At 39.2% G+C, this 20087-nt stretch overlaps 1 protein-coding gene across 1 annotated transcript; it reads left to right on the top strand.

Annotated features, from left to right (window-relative positions):
• The first annotated feature begins 10344 nt into the window (after positions 1 to 10344).
• Positions 10345 to 19496, top strand: ctnnb2 (catenin, beta 2). Its single transcript, XM_079485154.1, has 16 exons — positions 10345 to 10533; positions 14771 to 14818; positions 15023 to 15247; positions 15400 to 15653; positions 15833 to 16071; positions 16155 to 16356; positions 16449 to 16593; positions 16677 to 16780; positions 16858 to 17196; positions 17279 to 17437; positions 17549 to 17668; positions 17756 to 17906; positions 18017 to 18138; positions 18240 to 18300; positions 18372 to 18598; positions 18677 to 19496. Exons 2-15 carry the CDS (start codon positions 14806 to 14808, stop codon positions 18572 to 18574), a joined length of 2337 nt encoding a protein of 778 aa, XP_079341280.1. The 5' UTR covers positions 10345 to 10533; positions 14771 to 14805; the 3' UTR covers positions 18575 to 18598; positions 18677 to 19496.
• The last annotated feature ends 591 nt before the right edge of the window (positions 19497 to 20087 follow it).

Raw genomic sequence — 20087 nt, 5'->3', positions numbered from 1 at the left:
TGTGACATGGGTGTGTAAATGACAGCACATGTGTGTGGGATGGGTTAGTCACTGTGACGACTCAGTCTTTCATCCAGAGGTCATTTAATCCCCTCTCCTCCCAAACCCCACTGTTATCTGAGGTGAGTCACCTGGCAGGCTTGTGGGTTTTTGTGTGCTAGCAAAACTTTGGAAAATGTCTCAAAGTGACTTCCATTTTCTATACCGCTTATCAGGGTTGGAAAAATGTGCTGGCCCTGTCCTGGTATAAAGCCAAATGCAGGGAAACACCCAGACGGGTGCCCATAGTCTATCACAACACTTGAAATGTGTTTCGTAAAATAACTAGTCGTTTTGCAAACTGGCAGTGTTTCTCCCTATAGCAAGCCAAGCTCTCACTTAACAGTCCAGTCCAAATCATCTATAGCATATCGCTATGAATAAATATGCAAATTATGTCATTGTGCAGCAAGTTTAATTTCCTCTTTGTCAAAAGTAACCGTTCTGTCTGCTCCGCCCCCCGCTGTGAAACTTAATTAGTATTTGTGCTGCCTGTACTCACACTGTCACTCAAACTGTACACACAATTATTTCTAAGAAAGATTTAAAGTAGATGACTATATATGTGTGAATGTGTCTTGGGAGAGAGAGAAGACATTCTGTGAAATATTCATCTCCATGTCGGTTCATTCTAACTAGCTTGCACAGCAGGAACATTTTTGTTATATCTCTAATTGAACAAACCCAACAAAAAGCATGCACGTTCGCATATGACAATCCATTGACAGTACATACTTTTTTCAACTGCCAGTGTTTAAATGTCATTCAGAATCTATATTGGGACTAATATGCATGTTTTGACATACTAGCAAAACACCAGATAAAAACTAGAAACAGTGTGGATGTGTGTGTGTTTGCCTGGTTAGCTGGGAACATTGATGATGTGCTCAGCAGGGGGTAAGCTGCCTCATAAATCTCTGGATTTTTGCTCTTTCATGGAAAGTCTGCAACAGGAATGATAATGAAACATAAGAGACGGTTTTCCTGTCTATCACACGCACACATGCACGCACACATACTGGAGTATCTACTAAGACATCTCTTCGAGCCAGCAACGTGAAAGTGCAGGACTAGGTTGCAAATGCAAAAGATGTTCCAGTGAACTTGCAATATGCAAATGCTGCAGAATGCAATGAGTATTTCAAATTTAAATGCCCTGTTTTCTTTGTGGGTTGTTGGAGATCTAGAGTTCACAATAACGGTCTTATTAATATACTGTTTGCCTGATTTGCATTATTATGATTAGTATACAATGTTTTAATTTATTAATATTTTAAAGAGCTCTTTGACTTCATAGGTTGGATGGTCAGTGTGTCAGGACATTGACTGCTCTGCACCCTGATCCTGTTGTCATGGTAACAAAGTATAGTAATGAAAGGGGAAAGAACAATTACTTTTTAATGAAATCACAGCAGTTTATTTTAAGATACAGCCCTTAAATAATGAAACAGTACGCACATTTTTAGAGTAAGCTTTGTGACTAAAAACAGACCTTAGTTTACAAAAACACGGACGAAGCCATCAAGGAGAAGCCATAATTGTTGGATGTTTGTGTTTTTTTGTACCGCACAGAAAATAGACTACCTATTATTCAGCATTCATAATCTGGCAAAAACATACTTATATATATATATATAATTTACATAATTGAGATTGTTTAGATGTGTAAATAAACTGAGAGATAATAAATGAGAGATGATGTACCAAGATTTTTATTTTAGGGTTCACTGTTACACAACACAGTTCTGACTTGAAGTTCATATCGCTTAAAACAGCCAATCACATTTCTACATTTTAAGTTAAAATCCGACAACTAGTTTAAACCCTTTTTCTTTAAACAGTTTTTGGTAACATTGTAATGAATACTGCAACAGGCTTCCATAAAGGACAAATCATCAATAAATGAAAATTGAACAAAGAATAAAAAGAAAAACGAAAGACTCCATGACAAAAAGGAAGCCAGAGGTGGACAAAGGCAGTAGCGTCCGAAAGCAAAGTGAAAGAAAGCGAGACTCTTTTGTGAGGAGAGGGTGTGGAGCTTTGCTGAGGTGTAGGACAGTGAGTCAAAGTGACAACCAAGAGAGAGAGTGGCACTCTGTGTGTGCGTGTAGGGTAAAGCCTTTAGTTCTGTGAGCATTGGGACTGCAGCATTTCCCTAATCCACTCACTCTAAAGCGGCTCACCGGCTACCCAAGAAAACATAATACTCGGCAGCCTTTAGGCATAGGGTCATTAACATGATATTAGGTTCCAGACTCACAGAAACAGACCGTAGACTAGTGTGTGTGTGTGTGTGTGTGCTTGTGTGTGTTTTCATGTTGGTTTAGTCAGTGTGTAAGCTGCACTGGTCCTTTTATTACTGTCAGTGTGTCTGTTTGTGAATGGAAGGATGTGGATTTCAAGATGGGTTCCAAGACCCGATTATCCCTAAAATTAGCCAAAAAATAAATAACCCAAATATTTCAAAATATATGCAGTCTTTTTCATTTTATTTCTATGAAATGTATGGGCTCACTATCAGTCTCTGTGTTAAGCAGATCTGTCTCCCAGCTCAAGCCGCACGCTGTGCACAGTTGGGGGGCCTGGAGCTCCAGCAGCCCTTATTTCAGCAAAGAAAAGCAAAATCTTTAGTTCCAGCTTCACTTTCTTCTTTCAAAGCCACAGACGACTAAACGCGCTTCTTAATAATTTTCTTAACGTTTCTTTAAACATAATTTTCTGTCCTTCCACACCCAAAAAGAGATGCTGGATCAGGCATGGAGATCCCATTTAGTCGACATCCAAAGGTGCATCTTCATAAAAATTAGAGGGGAATATATCTCTTAGCAAGAGGAGAAGATCTACTGAGGTATGTGGAACAATTTAAAAGAGGTTGATTTTTAGACATGCTAGGCTTATAAAATTGTATATATATATGCAAGATTTATATGTGCAAGTTACTGCAATGTAGCTCGGCAGGCTAATGCTTAAGTATTGAAGCAGAAGTGCACACTTATGAAAACAACAATGGGTTACTTTTTATAATAATGAGAAGGTTGTGGAGAAAGGTGATTTGTCGATCAATGCAGCTAAGTCTGAAATATAACGCTTTAGGGGCTGAGCAATAATGAGCTGTTCGGGTGTTCAATAAAAGTGTGAAAATGTTACATATTAGTCCAGGTCAGCAAATGCTCATAAATTCTATTCTGTGGAAGGTTGGTATTACTTCAAACCCTTGCCCTGTCATAGAAGAGATGATTGGTTTGGCATTAAACCAGCGGTGGAAATGGCATAATAGTCAAGGTGGGCCTACCAGCAACGAAAAGTACACTATAATCAGAGAATTTGAGTATGGGTTTGAATTCAGGCAAATTAACATTTAGCTTGCACCTGTGAGAATAAAACCTGAGAAATAACACACCTCCTCTCACCTTCACATGATGCACATAATGCTGGGCACATAATGTATGAAACTGAAACATGACGGAGAAAAAATCTGCGATCCTTCTGCATGCAAAAAGGCTGTTTTAAAACCAGCAAGAAAATAAAATGCTGTTTTCTTGTGTTTTTCATATATCAGCTTAGAATGATTACATTATCTTAGTGGTTGAGGTGGGAAGTGCAATCTGTTATTTGGTCAAACACAACGTTATAATCTCTTGTATCTGTTGAGATTAAACACTGGTGTTAAACAGATTCACATAAAACAAAGTCCTTATTAGAAGTCTTATGGGTATTAATACTGTTTAAAAACAGGATCACTGCTAAATGTTGCATACAGCACATTAAGGAATTTCTAAAAATGTGATCTTTCAGAATGCGATTTAATGTGATTTGTCATGTTTTAGAGTGTCAAATTAACACCAATAATTATTTATTTATCTTTATCTATTTGGTTTATTTCTCATTTCTATCTCTCCCATAATAGATTTGTATACTATAATATCAATATCAGCCATTACAAATGTGAGTGGTGGTTTCAAGGCACAATAAATGATACATGTATTAAAAAATTATTCAGGAATACAATGCGGTATTGTGAATATACAAAATATGTCTCTTATTATACATCTATAGAAATGCTTATTCTTTCTCTTGTGCATTGTCTTATGGTTTACGGTTCTATGGCCAAATACAAGACAACAAAAGGAATTAACAGAAATGAATTTATTGTATTTTATATATTTCTCTAATGTTTGGAAATTGCATTTTATGGCAATAAATTATTTTACGATGTTTGATTGAAACAAATGGCTACTATATTTCATATACAGCATGAAAGAGCATCTGTCTTAATAATAGTAATGTTTTAACATTAATAATAAATATTAACGTTTATGTTCAGTATTGTTCAGCATTGTTATTAAACACAGGTTTTGAATAGCAAAATGAATAGTTAACACAATAGAAATACATGTAAAAATGGCTGCAAGTGAACATACAGTATAGCACAATCTTGTGAGCTTTGCAATGAATATCCCAACCAAATTTCTCATTTGTAAACGTCTGAAATTAAAGCATACTGTGTACTACGCCTACAGCTCTAAATCATGCAAAAGAAATTCGGGCGAATCAGAAACAGTTATTTGCTGTTCAGGCGACTTACTATCCATATCACACATTCACAGAGATAACAGAAACCGCAGTGGCTTGCAGAAGGCACCAAGCCTTTAATCTACAATAAAATTACCTGCAGAATAATTACGTAAAATTATTTTCTATTTACTCCACAGGTTATGCAAGCCATTTGAAACATTGAATCTAGCATGTTATTCCTGCTGTAGGTGCATCTTTACTTAAGGTTCAACTCTGTTCAAGCACTGGACAAAGGCGGACAAAAACTGTTTTTATTTTTCTATATACTGTGAAAAATGGTTCTTAAAGTGATATGTATTATTTCAAGGAAAAACAAAACAGACATAAACTTACACTTATTTTCATCTCTTTCTGTCAAGGTTGAAACAACCAAGGTCATCAATCAGATGTATTATAAAGACTGAGCGTGATTGTATGCATTGAGTGTGGATGCTTGTGCGAAATATGAGTGATATCATATGCACATGTTGATGTTACGTGTTTTGAGAATGAGGAGGTGTTTGAGTGTGATGAGATTTAAACATTACCTCCCTGCTGCATTTAATCAACACTCACATTAAATAAAGATGGTTATAATCAATTGTCTGTTTAGCATCCCATGCAAGATCACAATTGTCTGATCTCAAGAAGAAAGCCCTTGATATAAACACAGGTAAACATACTTGTGCGCATGTTATTTGCATATTTAAAAAACAACCTGGCTCGGGAATATACATTTTTATGCTTAACTTGTCTTGACCGTAAAGAAAACAAAAAAAATACAACCAACCTTTATTAAAGTCTGTAAATAATGCAAAGCATAGCATCTGTCACAGAATGATGTCCTATTTCTCAAATGATCAGGGAATCCACACACACAAAGACGAGTGTTGTGAAAACATACTAATGATCTCCAGCATATACATGCTGTCTGAATGATGGTGACCAGACGAAGAAAAGCTATTCATAAAAACAAACAAAAAAAATGCTTTTGACCCAAGCATTGTCTCATTCATACTGTACATGCATTTTTTAATAAACAACCCTTTTCCCAATAGGTTTAGATCTGATTCTATATGTGATTATAGATGTTAGGAAGGAGAGGGGTGTGAATGGAGAGAACTTGGTCTCCAAATTTGTATTGCTATGGTTTCAGTGTTGTTAGAAAATGCGCTGCTTTACAGTCTCCTCATTGTACTCATTCACCTTCTATTGTACATATACACAGTGTTAAACTACTTTCTGGAAATTATTTTACTTTTAATGGCACTGGTTTTAATTACCAGCAAAACGGTATATGACTTTTTGTAGGGAGTAAAACAAGACGAATGTGTTCTAAATCCTCATATGGTTTACTGATCAAATTGGTTTTACAAAGACCACAGGGTGTGATGATACAGTTTTCTGTAAATTGTAAAAGTCAACTCACCTAATAGTGAATCTGCTTTAATTTGGTATTCACAAGACGCACAATTGTTGGCACAGATGCTGTGAATACAACAGCGAGTTTGTAAGATAATCATATTAATCTAAATTAGATTACTCTGAAACTCAGTAAGGTTTCTGTTGTTTGTCACAAATTTCTCCCTCATGTTCGCCCATAAACATTGATATTGAAAAATGGGGCACGAATTAAAATAATTTGTTTTGTTTGGCAACAAAAAGCACAAGCTGAAGCAATATATTATTTAACATTTCTGCGATATAGATTTTAAAACCTGTTACAGAGTAACACACTCAGTAAGAGGCCTATAATATCATGAATACACTAGAGACGAATACAAATTTTGCAGGAAAAAGGCAGCAAAACGTGGAGAGAGATCGAGGGCAAAATACAGAATGAAAAGACACAAAAAAAGTAGACATGTGCTTTCACACAGAATCTTATTCTAAGCACAATCCCGCATTCTTTCCTGGCCAAACGTGCCGCTGTTCATTTGAAGAGCTATGTGATGCCAACCGAACCCCTCATTTCTCATCTCACACACTACCAAAACTCTAGGGTTGCGTCATTTGCCGAAAAGCACAGAAACTGTATCTGAAGCCTAAAGCTTTTGAGCCAAAGCCATGTTCTCCTTTCACTCTGGCCACCAAACCATGCCTAATGGCTCCTGGGGAGAAGGGGCCCAGATTGTGGCGTCTTTTCGCCACAAAAAGAGCTTAGAAAACTAGGCTTAAAATTTAAGGGTGTCACCCCCACTAACCCACCCCTCGTGGAGTGCACATATGCCCCTTCCATCCCAGAAGAACCAGAGATGAACCAAAAACAGGACGTGAACAGTGAAAGCGGACAACCAATGCCATGCTTGTTTTAGTTCTATAGTCTATTGTCAAAACTTTTATTTTCTTTTATAATAATATATTTGTGTTAGTAGCTTAATAATAACATCTGACTCATCAGGAGTGAAGGCAGTTGGACTTTGGGTAAGATTTTGTTTGAATACATCAGACTGTACTGGCTTTTATATTGCTCACTTCTAATTTTTGCTATAGTGGATTTAGAGAAGCATATAGCAAAAAAAATTGAAATGCATAATTAAGACTCAGTTATTACAGTATTTCTACAGATTGCACAAAGTTCAATAGATGTGAAATATTTTTGAAATGGAGTGTGTGCTTTAGTAACGAAAGATAACAAAATAGTTTAACCAATGAATCCTTGAAAAATGAAATATTAGGCTAATCATTTTGAATAATCAAATTATAACTATTTTTGTCGTGTTATTCTTTGTGAATGAACAATTTTAGATATGTGTACATGTCTGTAAATTGAGGATGAGCTAAAGAATAGTAGAGCATGAGCAAAAAACAGCGGCTGAGATCAGACGAGAGGATGAGGAGAGAAAGCATGAGATATGGAAAATAGTGAGGCAGTCCAGCGGTGCTTAACTGAAATCAGTGCAGAAAGAAATAAAAAGTGCAGCAAATATGAATTTCCATTAGAAATATCTGCTACAATATTTTGATACATGCATAAAGGAGAGAAAAAGAAAGTGTTCGGTCAATGCTCATTATCAGAGTCTATTGTGCAAACATGCATGCCTCTAAAATACTGTTGCATTAGAATTAAATAGAATAGAATTAAATGTCTGTTCAACTGATTTACTGTAAATGAGAGTCGACAAATTTTCTGCTAGGTTTAAGATGTGCTAGGATTATTAAAAGCATCCCTCCCAAAAGAAGTGTGACAGATGCAACTGAAAAATGACCTTCAATATGTTTGTTATCCACATTGTAAACGTGATATAAGATGAAACTGGCATGACATTTCTATGGATCTTTTCTTATTTGCTATCATCATTATAAAGGCCTCACAGAAGAATGCTCATAAATCTTCTGTTCAAAACGAATTTGCCATACACTGTATCATACAGCTCACATATCTTTTCTTAGGAACAATTATATTACACTATTTGATTTTTTGTATCTATTATTTAGTTGTAGAAAATAAAAAACTGTCTCATGTCTATGTAGCAATTATAATCTATTGCCTTTGAGTTAACCTTTATTCCTTATTATTTTATGTTTTATATCATAATTTCTCCTACATTTGTTTATAGTTTTATAGATGTATAGTTATAAATGGTAGCTTAGTTTTTTACATGACAGAATTCATCTTATAAATGTAGTTTAATGCTAGGGGTAAAAGGCAGAAAATCTAAAACTTAAAACTGTATTGTGCATTCCCCAAAACACCAGAGGCGAACCTGTAAAGTAAAACAAAATCATAAGTGATATTTTTATATGGTACCCGATATGGTATAAGTGCAGTATGTCTGTGGAAGTCGAACTGACGTGTTGATGAAGAAAGCAGACATGTGCTATTGACTTTCAAACTGAGGCCGGTGGATTTGCCAGGCCTCTTTTGGGGAATGGTGTGTTGACAGCTATTTCACTGGAGTAGAAGGTTATTAAAAACGAACTGTTTGGGTTTTGGTTGACTTCCTCACACCTGAAATGTGCTTCTCTCAACATAAACAGAATGTGTTTTTTGATAAACATACATTTATTACATGCAATTACATGTTTATACAAAAATATTTTTATGTGCAGGAAGTCATAAAGGCAATGCAGTTTCTGACATTTTATTTGATTTAATTCTCATTGCTTTTCACACAATGTATTTTTAGAATGGCCTTTTATATATATTGCTTTATTACATTTTTTTTCAACAGGCAAATTATTAGCAATCTGCTTTGAGATCAGGTCATGGGTTGAGTCTGATAAAAGGCATGAAGCACTTTAAGTTGTAAAGGGCACTCTCCCATTCAGAAGCACTTATTGTGGCCACTCCCCAAAATGTGCACAAACAATTACTATTGGACGGCAATAAAAATGCAGACACGGGCACTTTCAAACACCAATTTGAAAAGCCAAATAGGCTTTAATTAACAGTATAAGCTTTTATGTTAAAACTGGATGACATTTAAAATATAATGTACGTCTTTAACAGTAGACCTGTCCCAAAAACTTTTGTGAAACATGGATTAAAAGTAGTATGATTCATGTTTAACAATTACGTAGATGTACACTCAAGTAATATCAATGCTGAATAAAAAGGCCAGAAATGTTGAAAACATTTGCTTTACCGATTTAAGTTCCGCACTTTATGCAAGATACATTGGCATGTGGACAGGTGTACAAAATTTGCATTCTTAAACACTCAAATAAAGTTGTCCGTGTCAAATAAAACAAACACGAATGAGGAGCATGCACACAAAAACTATGTGTATATTGTATATTCATCTGTAGGGTGTCTTTATTATATTTAGTAATGTTTTTTAGTTTTTAAGTATTTGCTATATAAAATACAATTGGTATGTGGTAAAGGGTAAATGTTTGTCTTTAATGTTAAAAGAAAATAAATAAGTTTTGTATAAAATGTTTTGACAGAATTTGTGTTTTTTGCCTTGTATATATTTAAAAACATGTTCATTAATTGTGTGCTGTTTTACAATAATGATATTGATGATGATGATGATGATGAAATGTCTTTTAATCTCTTTGAAACAGTAAAGTTACTACATTTCTTTATGGATAAGCCTAGAAACAATTGCTTACTTTTTTCTTAAACCAAAAACATTTCTTTCCTTTTTTTAAGTGAAAAAGATGGTCATGATAACGTACATTTACTCATAAGTTCATGGTGGATTCACTAATGTTAACAGTGACAACGTTTGATTTAAATAGTGTATTAATATGCTAAAATTAACACGAATTCATATTAATATGCTGTTGTTCATTGTTGGTTTATGTTAGCCAATGCATTAACTAATTACTAACAAATAACACCTTATTGTAAAGTGCTACTAAAATTGCCATATTTAAAATATTTGTATAGAAATTAATTGTTAGTTAGTTATAATACAAAAACTTTTTATGGGACTCAAGGACTGTTAAATTCTGGCAAGCATCCTGCAGCAGTAGTAACGTTTCCTGAATCCCTAATACAAACGTTACCTTTGTATAGCTGCTCCAGACATCCCATCCAAAACACCCACATTCCAACCTAATGGACGCACCTCGCCCTTCCTGAATCTGAAATATCACTCCGCGCATACAACGTTCTCGCAGTAGATTTAAAAAGATCCAGATCTGTGACGAAGTCATCTGCGTGTAATCTATTTCTCAGATCACATGTTGCATTACACTTAAATATCTAAAGCTGCCTTTATCGTTAGCAGAGCTATTTCTGTGGTCTACTTTCCCGGTGCGGTAGAATACATGAGCCGCATTCCTGGTATAAGAGCTGCGTCTTACCGACGCCATTTTAAGCTCTAGATTTACAGCAGCGCGGAAGGTTTGACTCACCGCTAACGCAGGAGAACGGCTACCCGTTCGGGAATTTCACCGGCTGGCTTTAACTGTATTATTCCCAATAGGAGAGTGACATACTGATAGGTCATCGTCAAACTAAGGGATTCGCACTTTTTGTATCAGGTAAGCTGTTCAATTTCGAAATTTATTTAATATCAGTGTAGTTTGAACTGAGCATCGGGAGGGTCTTCCAAGGGTAGACCTGGATCAGCGTTCCACGACTTGGGCAGTTAAGCCTTTTGATCGCAGATGTTGCCTGGTTTGATATTTTTTGTTTTTCATTTCCTCTTAACTGCAATCTTATGCACGACACACGTAGTCTTGTTTGTTTACCTAAGCGTTTGCAAACATCGGCTAACGTTTAGCTAACGTTAGCTTCCATTCAGTTCATTGCTTCAATCGGCGAGCTTACGAGGGATCTCGGTCGATAACAAACTGCATTGTTACTCTAAATAATAACGCGATGAAAGTGAATTACGCGAAATACTGTCTAGCGGATATCAGAATACGGTCATCGTTTTATATTTTACGCTAGTAACGTTATTCGCATGTTGGTTTCTTGGCCACATTATAGTTAACTTCGCTCCTTCAGTAGTTTGTGGTCAAATTAACGTAAGTTGGTTAGCTGTACAAGTTAGCTTAACGTTGATCCCAAAAAAGGAACGTTTTTGTTAAAGCCACAAAATGGTGATAACTTAAACTATCTGTTGCGTGTATTCTGTAAGAATTAAGTGTAACGTAAGTACAAATAAAAGTTTTACGAAGAAATGCACCAATTTTATCAATGGTTGTGAATGAAGATATAGTTTATTGCTCTGAAATGTAACTGAATAAAGTATTTGAGATCTTTTAAAAAGTAGATCATTTGGCTGATTTGCATTGAAATGTTTAACGTTAAATGTCTTTAAAATAACCGTTGCCGAGCCGCACTTCTCAGCAACGTTACCGTTATAATGTTAATGGACCAAGTTGTATGTTTAACGTCCGTTTTGAAGCCATTGAAACTTTTCTTGGTTTTTGTGTTTCCAACTAGATTTCGTTTGGTTTAGTAATTGGTCCAATATTACACTTTGTTGACATTTGATAGGAAAGTAACCTCGGGTTTCTCAACTCGAGCAGTTGAACCTATCGAGGTTCCTCGAAACAAAGGCCTCTAGTCCCGATGGCCGAATTCCTCCGTGCTTTCAGGAGGGGCTCGGGTTTCTCTCTGCTCCCAGAGCCTGGAACAGCTGTTTCTCACACTTTCTTCACCTTGAGAGCCACGGCAGGGCTGACCTCAGATCAGCTCCTGCGTACGTCTCCGATGTGGATGTGGGGGCGGGGCTAAAGTCACACCGCAGCGTGCGCTGTGGAAACCGAAGACCTCGAAACTTTCACGACGTTGTGTGCGTATCTCGTCAGACGCCGAGTTTGGGAAATACCCAAAGTTGTCTGTTTAAAAACAACTTCAGGTTTCCCCTACGACACGGCAAATACATGAGTTTATCAAGATTCCATTAGCTACTAAACATGGTCGTATAAGGCCGTGTTTTGCGTTGTTTGGTGCTTCGGTAAAAGCTTATGTGCTTTGTCAAATTGCTATTCAGCTCGCGCAATCCCCTTATGTAGCTACAGACACATAATATCCCAAATATGTGACATTTTACAAAGGTGCATTAAAGGGATGGTTCACCTAACAATGAAAATTCTGTTATTTACTCACCCTCTTGTAATTTCAAACCTGTATGACTTTCTTTTTTGAAGGTTGTTGGTACCCAAACAACGGCCGTACCCATTGACTTGCATTGGTTGTGTGCCCATACAATGGAAGCGAATGGGTACCTCTGTTGTCTGGTTACCAATATTCTTCAATGTCATATTTTGTGTTCAGTAGAAGAAAATCATAAAGCGGTGAGTCAATTTTTTTTATGAAACTACCTCCCTTGCACATCTTGCATCTCTTGCATTGGCCCTGTGCCTCAATATCGCTCTAGATTAACAGGATTCTTCATGCAAACCTTAAATGGCTCTGTTAAGCAGGAATAATTGGGCAGCGTTCCACATTTACTTTGAAGCTTCCGCTTCCTAAGCTGTCCTATAATCACATGGGTGATTTGTCTGCATGGCAGCCCGCCCCCAGTGAGCCCCTATAGAAGGCCGACTGGTGCCATGCAAAAAACCCCAGTGTTGGTGTCTGACTGCTTTCAGTGTTTCTTGTCTGGCTGGTTAATGAATTCCAGGTCAGTCTCACCACATCGGAGGACTACACATGCGTTAGTTTATAAACTAACCCAGCTGCCTCTGTTTGCACTCCGTTTGGGCCCCTCCCCTCACATACACCGTAAAAATCCTTATTTATTAACATTGGCACGACTTCACAGTGCCGTATTTCCCGTTCGTGTAGACTTTTAGTCCAGACCAGCATTTGAAATGCTATAGCTTGTCTCATACATGCATATACACACACAGTGGAATGTCTAGTTCAGGATGTTCTCGGAAGAGAGGCTTCCTGTGACTGCCTACATGTGAAAGTTTCTACTTGTCATATTTTGGAAAGCAAATTTGCTGTTACGATAATTCAGTTATGTCAAAATATATTTAAAAAAAATCTAAAGCTGTTTGTTCTCATCCAGCTTAGAAATGGAATTCAACCCACTTGCAGAGGGTTTCAATATAGCCAAAGGGCTCTGGAGTGCACGTGTAACATGCGTCTTGTGCTGATGTCATCTGCCGCATGCTGTCCTTCCTTTTCACACGGCCAAATCAGAGCTCGCATTGACGTGCGTTTGCGGTACGATTAACCACATTGTTAATATTGCTTACTGGATTAGTTGTTTAGTTGGAAACAAACGATTGCTTCCATTTCCACAGCGCAATATGGTAAAAAAGTGGTTTCATTGGTCACGGCATGTACTACGCTTTTAACCTAGATACAGTGCCGCTTATCAGGACGTTTGAGGCCCTGCAGGATGTCTTCGCTGTAGCAGGAAGCCAGAATATGTCAAGGTTTCCGTTTCCAAGATGCTGCGCAATGAAATATCCCCTCTGGTTTGTGGGCTTAAATTAAGCATTTCACCTGTTGGTTTTAATCTGATGCTCATTTATTTAAAGTTATAGTCACTGATCCTTTTAGAAGATTTTGTTTCTTTTGGGAAGTGCTGATTTAATTGCAGCTTTAAGCGCTGACGGCCTGTGCGGGAAGGAAGACGTGTTCTGTGAAGCCCTTCCAAGCGGTTTCCTGTGAAAATGAAAACTTTAACTGACCTGTGTGCGCTGCTTTGACACATAGCCAGTGTGGAAACAGACTTGGCAGCTTTTAATTCGGTGTGGCGGGTTTTTACGCTTTTAAGTGTGTACTCGACCCCGGTGAACTGAAGTGTCTAGCCCAGTGGTCTGCGCGAGACTGGAGAATCGTGTGCATCCGAGGTTTACAGGGGCATTATACCACTATCATTTTAATTTCAGACTCTTCTGTTGGGCTGCAAATACATGCTGGGTGTTAAAAGGGCTCTCTGGAAAAGTGTGGTTTTGCAAGTGTCTAATATGTACCAGTGATAGTGTTCAGTAGCTTCTGTGTTATCATTTGCGTGGAGAAATCTTTCTTGTTAGGGTCTGTTTGTTGATGTGGTGGTCTGGTCTGGAGAAGCCCCCCACCCCCTGAAAGTCAAATGTGAAATGTTTTTATCTGATTGAGGCACCTTTGAACAGCACAGTTCAGGCTAATAACACTGCAGTTATGTAAAACAAATAACTGGTTAGACATTGTCAAAGTTAAAACTGCTCTAGAAAACATGTCTGTGTGTTGCATCTTGAAAAATGGGTATTAAATGACATTCCTTGCTGTCCCTTTATGAGCCTGCTAAAATTGGTTACTGGCAAAACTTATTATATATGTAAATTGGAAAATTAACATTAAGAGAGGAACACGCTGGCCTAAATCAGATTTTATGAAAGTGAAAAGTCTTAAAAGGCCATTAAGTTGAATGTTAGTTTCATGTCTTTGGGCTGTTTAGTTTTAATGGCTTAATTTGTGGTGTTTGATGCTGCATTGTGTTCTCATCAGCTTCGGATGAATGAAGTTGACTAACCCCCTCAGCATGTTTTTACTGGCACTGTCAATGACTCACCGCCCCGTCTCCCTCTCCAGTGTTTTCGCGTGACACCCTGCAGTCTAAATGAAGGGAGTTTCCCACAGTTAACGTTACCTTTAAGGTCTGTAATGTAGATTAAAGCCTCGTTCGCTTGTAAAAACAGCTGGTGTCTGAGAGGAACAGCCAAATGTTACCTCTAGTTTATAAAGTGCACCTTTTTGTCTTGTTCATTCTTTGCTTAAGTTTACATGTTTTTATCCTTGCTGACATTTTCTTCATTCTTTTCACAGGTTTGGAAGTCACTCAGGCTGAGGGGTTGACAACGATGGCTACCCAGGGTAAGCATTTTGACATTTACTCTGCAGGACATCAACGTATTTGTGTAGTGACTGTTCTCTTTGACATAGATACAGAAACAAAGATGGACTGATAAGGAACTGGTTTATTTACAGAGCGGTTTTCCAGTGAATAGCTAGTGCAAGGATGCTACTTTGTCTGTCTGATGAACTGTAAATGACTGACTGACTGCTCTCTTTGTGTAGCTGATCTCATGGAGCTCGATATGGCCATGGAGCAGGACCGCAAGGCGGCTGTAAGTCACTGGCAGCAACAGTCCTACCTGGATTCAGGTATTCATTCTGGGGCCACCACCACAGCACCATCTCTCTCAGGCAAAGGCAACCCTGAAGAGGAAGATCTGGACAACCAGGTGCTCTATGAGTGGGAACAGGGCTTCGGCCAACCCTTCACACCTGAACAGGTGACAGGTGTGTGGCTGTATTTTTATATTCGTCGAAATAGTCAACTACAAGTTCCAGCAAGTACTGGCAGATATGTACAGCATATGCTTGGGTATTGATGTTCAGTCTTGCTAATTTCCTTCCTGTTTCCTGTCTGGCCAATCACGATTTCCCCTTAGACATTGATGGGCAGTACGCCATGACTCGCGCCCAGCGTGTCCGTGCCGCCATGTTTCCTGAGACTCTCGACGAGAGCATGCAGATCACTTCTACCCAGTTTGAGTCCACCCACCCCACCAACGTACAGCGGCTGGCCGAACCCTCCCAGATGCTCAAGCATGCTGTGGTCAACCTCATTAATTACCAGGATGATGCTGAGCTGGCCACGAGAGCCATTCCTGAGCTAACCAAACTTCTCAATGATGAGGACCAGGTTAGAAACATCTTCACAACGTTCAAAGAACATTCCTCTGAGCTGTAGTATTTATAGGCCTGCTGAGCTGTGCTGTCTCTTAAGCCATGTAACGATCTTAAAATGTATCTGGAATAATGATGTGCTGTCTCATTTGCTAAACTGCTCGCCATCTTGTTTTCCTTCCTCTTCCTGTCCAGGTGGTGGTAAACAAAGCCTCAGTGATGGTGCACCAGCTCTCCAAGAAAGAGGCCTCTCGCCACGCCATCATGCGCTCTCCCCAGATGGTGTCCGCCATCGTGAGGACCATGCAGAACACTAATGATATAGAGACCGCCCGTTGCACTGCCGGCACCTTGCACAACCTCTCCCACCACAGAGAGGGGCTTCTCGCTATCTTTAAGTCGGGAGGAATCCCCGCTCTGGTTAAGATGCTGGGGTAAGAACTCAGGAAGAAATCCCTGTTTAAACTTTGAGCTACTTTCCCCAAAACGAATGTATTCTGATCAATGTGCTTTGTAGGTCTCCTGTGGACAGCGTGCTGTTTTACGCAATCACCACACTTCATAACCTCCTGCTTCATCAGGAAGGTGCCAAAATGGCTGTCCGTCTTGCCGGGGGGCTTCAGAAGATGGTGGCCCTGCTCAGCAAGACCAACGTCAAATTCCTGGCCATTACCACAGATTGCTTGCAGATTCTAGCTTATGGCAACCAGGAGAGCAAGGTACATACATGGGTTTAATGCAGTGCTTTTGTGTTTAGCAAAACATTTCACTTTATTAGCCCAAATATAAATTTGTTGCGCTCTTGCCATAGCTGATCATCCTGGCCAGCGGTGGACCTCAGGCCCTAGTTAACATCATGAGAACATACACATACGAAAAACTGCTCTGGACCACAAGCCGTGTTCTCAAAGTGCTGTCCGTCTGCTCCAGCAACAAACCTGCCATCGTCGAGGCCGGTACGTACACGCCTACTCAATTAAGCATGTGCTTGTATGCATGTGATGTCTGTGTGACATCTTTGCCATCCTGTGTGTTTTAGGTGGTATGCAGGCTCTTGGGCTTCACTTAACAGATACCAGTCAACGTCTGGTGCAGAACTGTCTTTGGACCCTCAGAAACTTGTCAGACGCTGCCACCAAACAGGTATGTATGCAGCCACCACCCACACGTTGCTAAGCGCAAGTTTGATATGGGTTTCATGTTTTTCTTGCGTGTTGTAGGAAGGGATGGAGGGACTTCTTGGCACGCTTGTTCAGCTCCTTGCTTCTGATGACATCAATGTGGTCACGTGTGCAGCAGGCATCCTGTCCAACCTTACATGTAACAACTATAAGAATAAGATGATGGTTTGTCAGGTGGGTGGAATTGAGGCCCTGGTCCGCACCGTTCTCAGAGCCGGCGACCGAGAGGACATCACAGAGCCTGCAGTGTGTGCACTACGCCATCTTACCTCCAGGCACCAGGATGCTGAGATGGCCCAGAATGCAGTGCACCTCCACTACGGCTTGCCTGTGGTGGTTAAACTGTTGCACCCACCATCACACTGGCCACTTATTAAGGTAGGTGTGGTGCAGAGGAACTAAAACAAAGAGTTTGATTACAGAGTGATGAAGTCTATGTAATCTACTTTCTCTTTTCCAGGCCACTGTTGGTCTAATCCGTAATCTGGCACTTTGCCCAGCCAATCACTCACCCCTGCGTGAGCAAGGTGCAATTCCTCGATTGGTCCAACTGCTGGTAAGGGCACACCAGGACACCCAGAGACGCACTTCTATGGGCGGTACACAGCAACAGTTTGTGGTTAGTAAAACTTAAGCATCTATTGGGCTGAGCTCATAATGGCAAATGTTTCACGTTTAAACTGCTTGTCTTACATTTTCTTGACAATAATTGTTTGTGTGTAACATTCAGGAGGGAGTTCGCATGGAGGAGATTGTGGAAGGCTGCACTGGAGCACTTCACATCCTCGCTAGAGATGTACACAACAGAATCGTCATAAGGGGGCTCAACACCATTCCTCTGTTCGTACAGGTACGAGTCTCTTATTCATTTGTGTGATCTGTCCAGAGAGATGTATACCTTGGCTTTGCTTATCAGAAAAGTGTTTCCTCTCTGTAGCTGTTGTATTCGCCAATCGAGAACATCCAGCGGGTAGCAGCAGGAGTGCTCTGCGAGCTGGCTCAGGATAAGGAGGCAGCAGAGGCTATTGAGGCAGAAGGAGCCACCGCTCCTCTCACAGAGCTCCTGCACTCCAGGAATGAGGGAGTCGGTGAGTGAATGTCCCATATTTATGATTTGACCGTAGACACCAGCATTGTAGCCAATCATTTTTTTTACATTGGGCGGAGCTTTGAAAGAAAATATGTACTTGTCTTGTAGCTACGTACGCAGCCGCTGTACTGTTCCGCATGTCTGAGGATAAGCCTCAGGACTACAAGAAACGCCTTTCAGTGGAACTTACCAGCTCTCTTTTCAGAACGGAGCCCATGACCTGGAATGAGGTACACAATGTAGTGCATATAGAAGCACACAACTATTAATGCTTTAACAAAACGTTATGAATTGTAGGCTGTTTGGCTCAAATGTTTTATTCATGTCTTAGACTGGTGATCTTGGACTTGATATTGGCGCTCAGGGAGAGGCTCTTGGTTACAGGACAGATGGTAAGATACTGTATATCATGTTAACAGGAGAAATCTCTATTGTTGTTCAATAATTATATTTCCTCTGTTAGACCCCAGCTATCGGTCTTTCCACTCTGGCTACGGTCAGGATGGTCTGGGTATGGATGGTATTCTGGAGCATGAGATGGGAGGCCACCCTGGCGCAGACTATCCAGTCGAGGGACTTCCTGACTTGGGCCATTCTCAAGATTTGATGGATGGCCTGCCCCCTACAGATTCTAATCAGCTGGCCTGGTTTGACACAGACCTTTAAACACAAGGTCTAAATGTTGTAAAGGTAAGAAAGGTTCCTAATAACTGTAACCTATTCTGTTGTTTGGCTTGATATTAATGAGATTTTGTGCTCTCTCTACAGCTATATTGTCGAATGAATCTGGATTGTGATTTGAAGAGTTGTGGAAGGTTTGCCAGAGGGTGGGCTCGTGTTTCAGAAAGTGCCTGACACACAACACACTTCGCAGACGAGAGAGATTTCTAATGGGAAGCGGTGGAAGTCTGTCTCCTTTTATTGCTCTGACCCTTTCGTTTTATTTTGGCCTGGATGGAAAAATGCAAGTGCAGAGGGATTTGATGTGGCTGCTGAGGAGTGCACATGAAGAGAATCTTTTATGATGGAACTATGATTCTTCAAGCCTTTTTGTTTATTACATCTTTTTAAACTTATTTTTTTCATAAATCTGCTTTTTCATGGTACTTACCCTAGCTTTGTTTTAAAAACACTTTTTTGCCATAATTTGTATTCCTTTTTTATTTGTCTTCTAAAGTATTAGTAGACTTGCCTCGTTGGTTTCTGGATCTTTATCACGTGCTAGTGTACAACACTAATCTCAGTTCCTATGTAATCTGACAAAGTGTAATAATGTGTAGCTTTTTATATGATCAGTTGTAAAATGGTGGTTGTTGGGAGTAAAATTATATGCATTCTTACAAATGCTTAAAGAGCAGTTTTCAATGTCACGGATGTTCCAAAAAGGGTGTGGATGTGGCACGGGTGGGTGGGGGCTGAAGATGGGTTTATGAGGTATACACAGAGACAGAAATCTTTTTCTATGCTATCTGGAGGTATAGTCTCTATTGAAGTGACGTCATCGTTCAGCCTGTGTGGCTTATTTTGGGAACATGGATAATGACTTTGCTCTTCAATAAAAGACTTTTATTCCATTCTGTGTTTGATGTTATTATTTCTGCTTGTTTACGCCTACCTCATCATGGTGTATGGAAAGGCTTTTTAATAGTCACTGGCTTCAAACAAAATACAGCTCTGGAAAATGAAGAGTTAATTTAATCAGCATTTCTAGATGTGTTGTGGTGTTAGTTCAGTGTCTGTTGAATTTCAACAAAATCAAATCTCAGGAGTGTCCGTCATCCAACAGCAATGTGAAAGACGTGCAGAATGACAAGACGCATGAAAAACGATTTGATAAGTTATCACATTTATTTTACTTTACCGAAATGCATGTACAAATATAACCATTGCTTAGAAGTAAATATTAACTTGTTTTCCTTGCAGTATTTGATGTCTGAAAAAATACAGCGCATCTTTTCTCTTGACGGTTTCATTTTCTGCAAATAAAGGCAAATGGAAACACTTATTTTTGAGAACTATTGTTAGTAATTAGTTACAAATATATAGTGCTTTTCTGGGTACTTGAACTGCTTTACATGGAAGGGGAAATCTCCTTAAGCACCACCAACATGCAGCATCCACCTGGTGAGCAAACCAGAATAATTTTACCTTAACACATTCCTAAAATGGTAAATTTAGA

This window comes from Barbatula barbatula (assembly GCF_947034865.1).
Source record: "Barbatula barbatula genome assembly, chromosome: 21".
In the NCBI taxonomy this organism is placed as follows: domain Eukaryota; kingdom Metazoa; phylum Chordata; class Actinopteri; order Cypriniformes; family Nemacheilidae; genus Barbatula; species Barbatula barbatula.
Note: the sequence above shows the minus strand (reverse complement) of the source record. Positions and strands in the feature narration are given on the sequence as shown.

Excerpts from the sequence above, each read along its gene's own strand:
- ctnnb2 (XM_079485154.1), top strand. Across the intron at positions 17,438-17,548 it reads GTACACAGCAACAGTTTGTG|GAGGGAGTTCGCATGGAGGA; the intron begins GTTAGTAAAACT and ends TGTAACATTCAG. Across the intron at positions 18,301-18,371 it reads TCTTGGTTACAGGACAGATG|ACCCCAGCTATCGGTCTTTC; the intron begins GTAAGATACTGT and ends TTCCTCTGTTAG.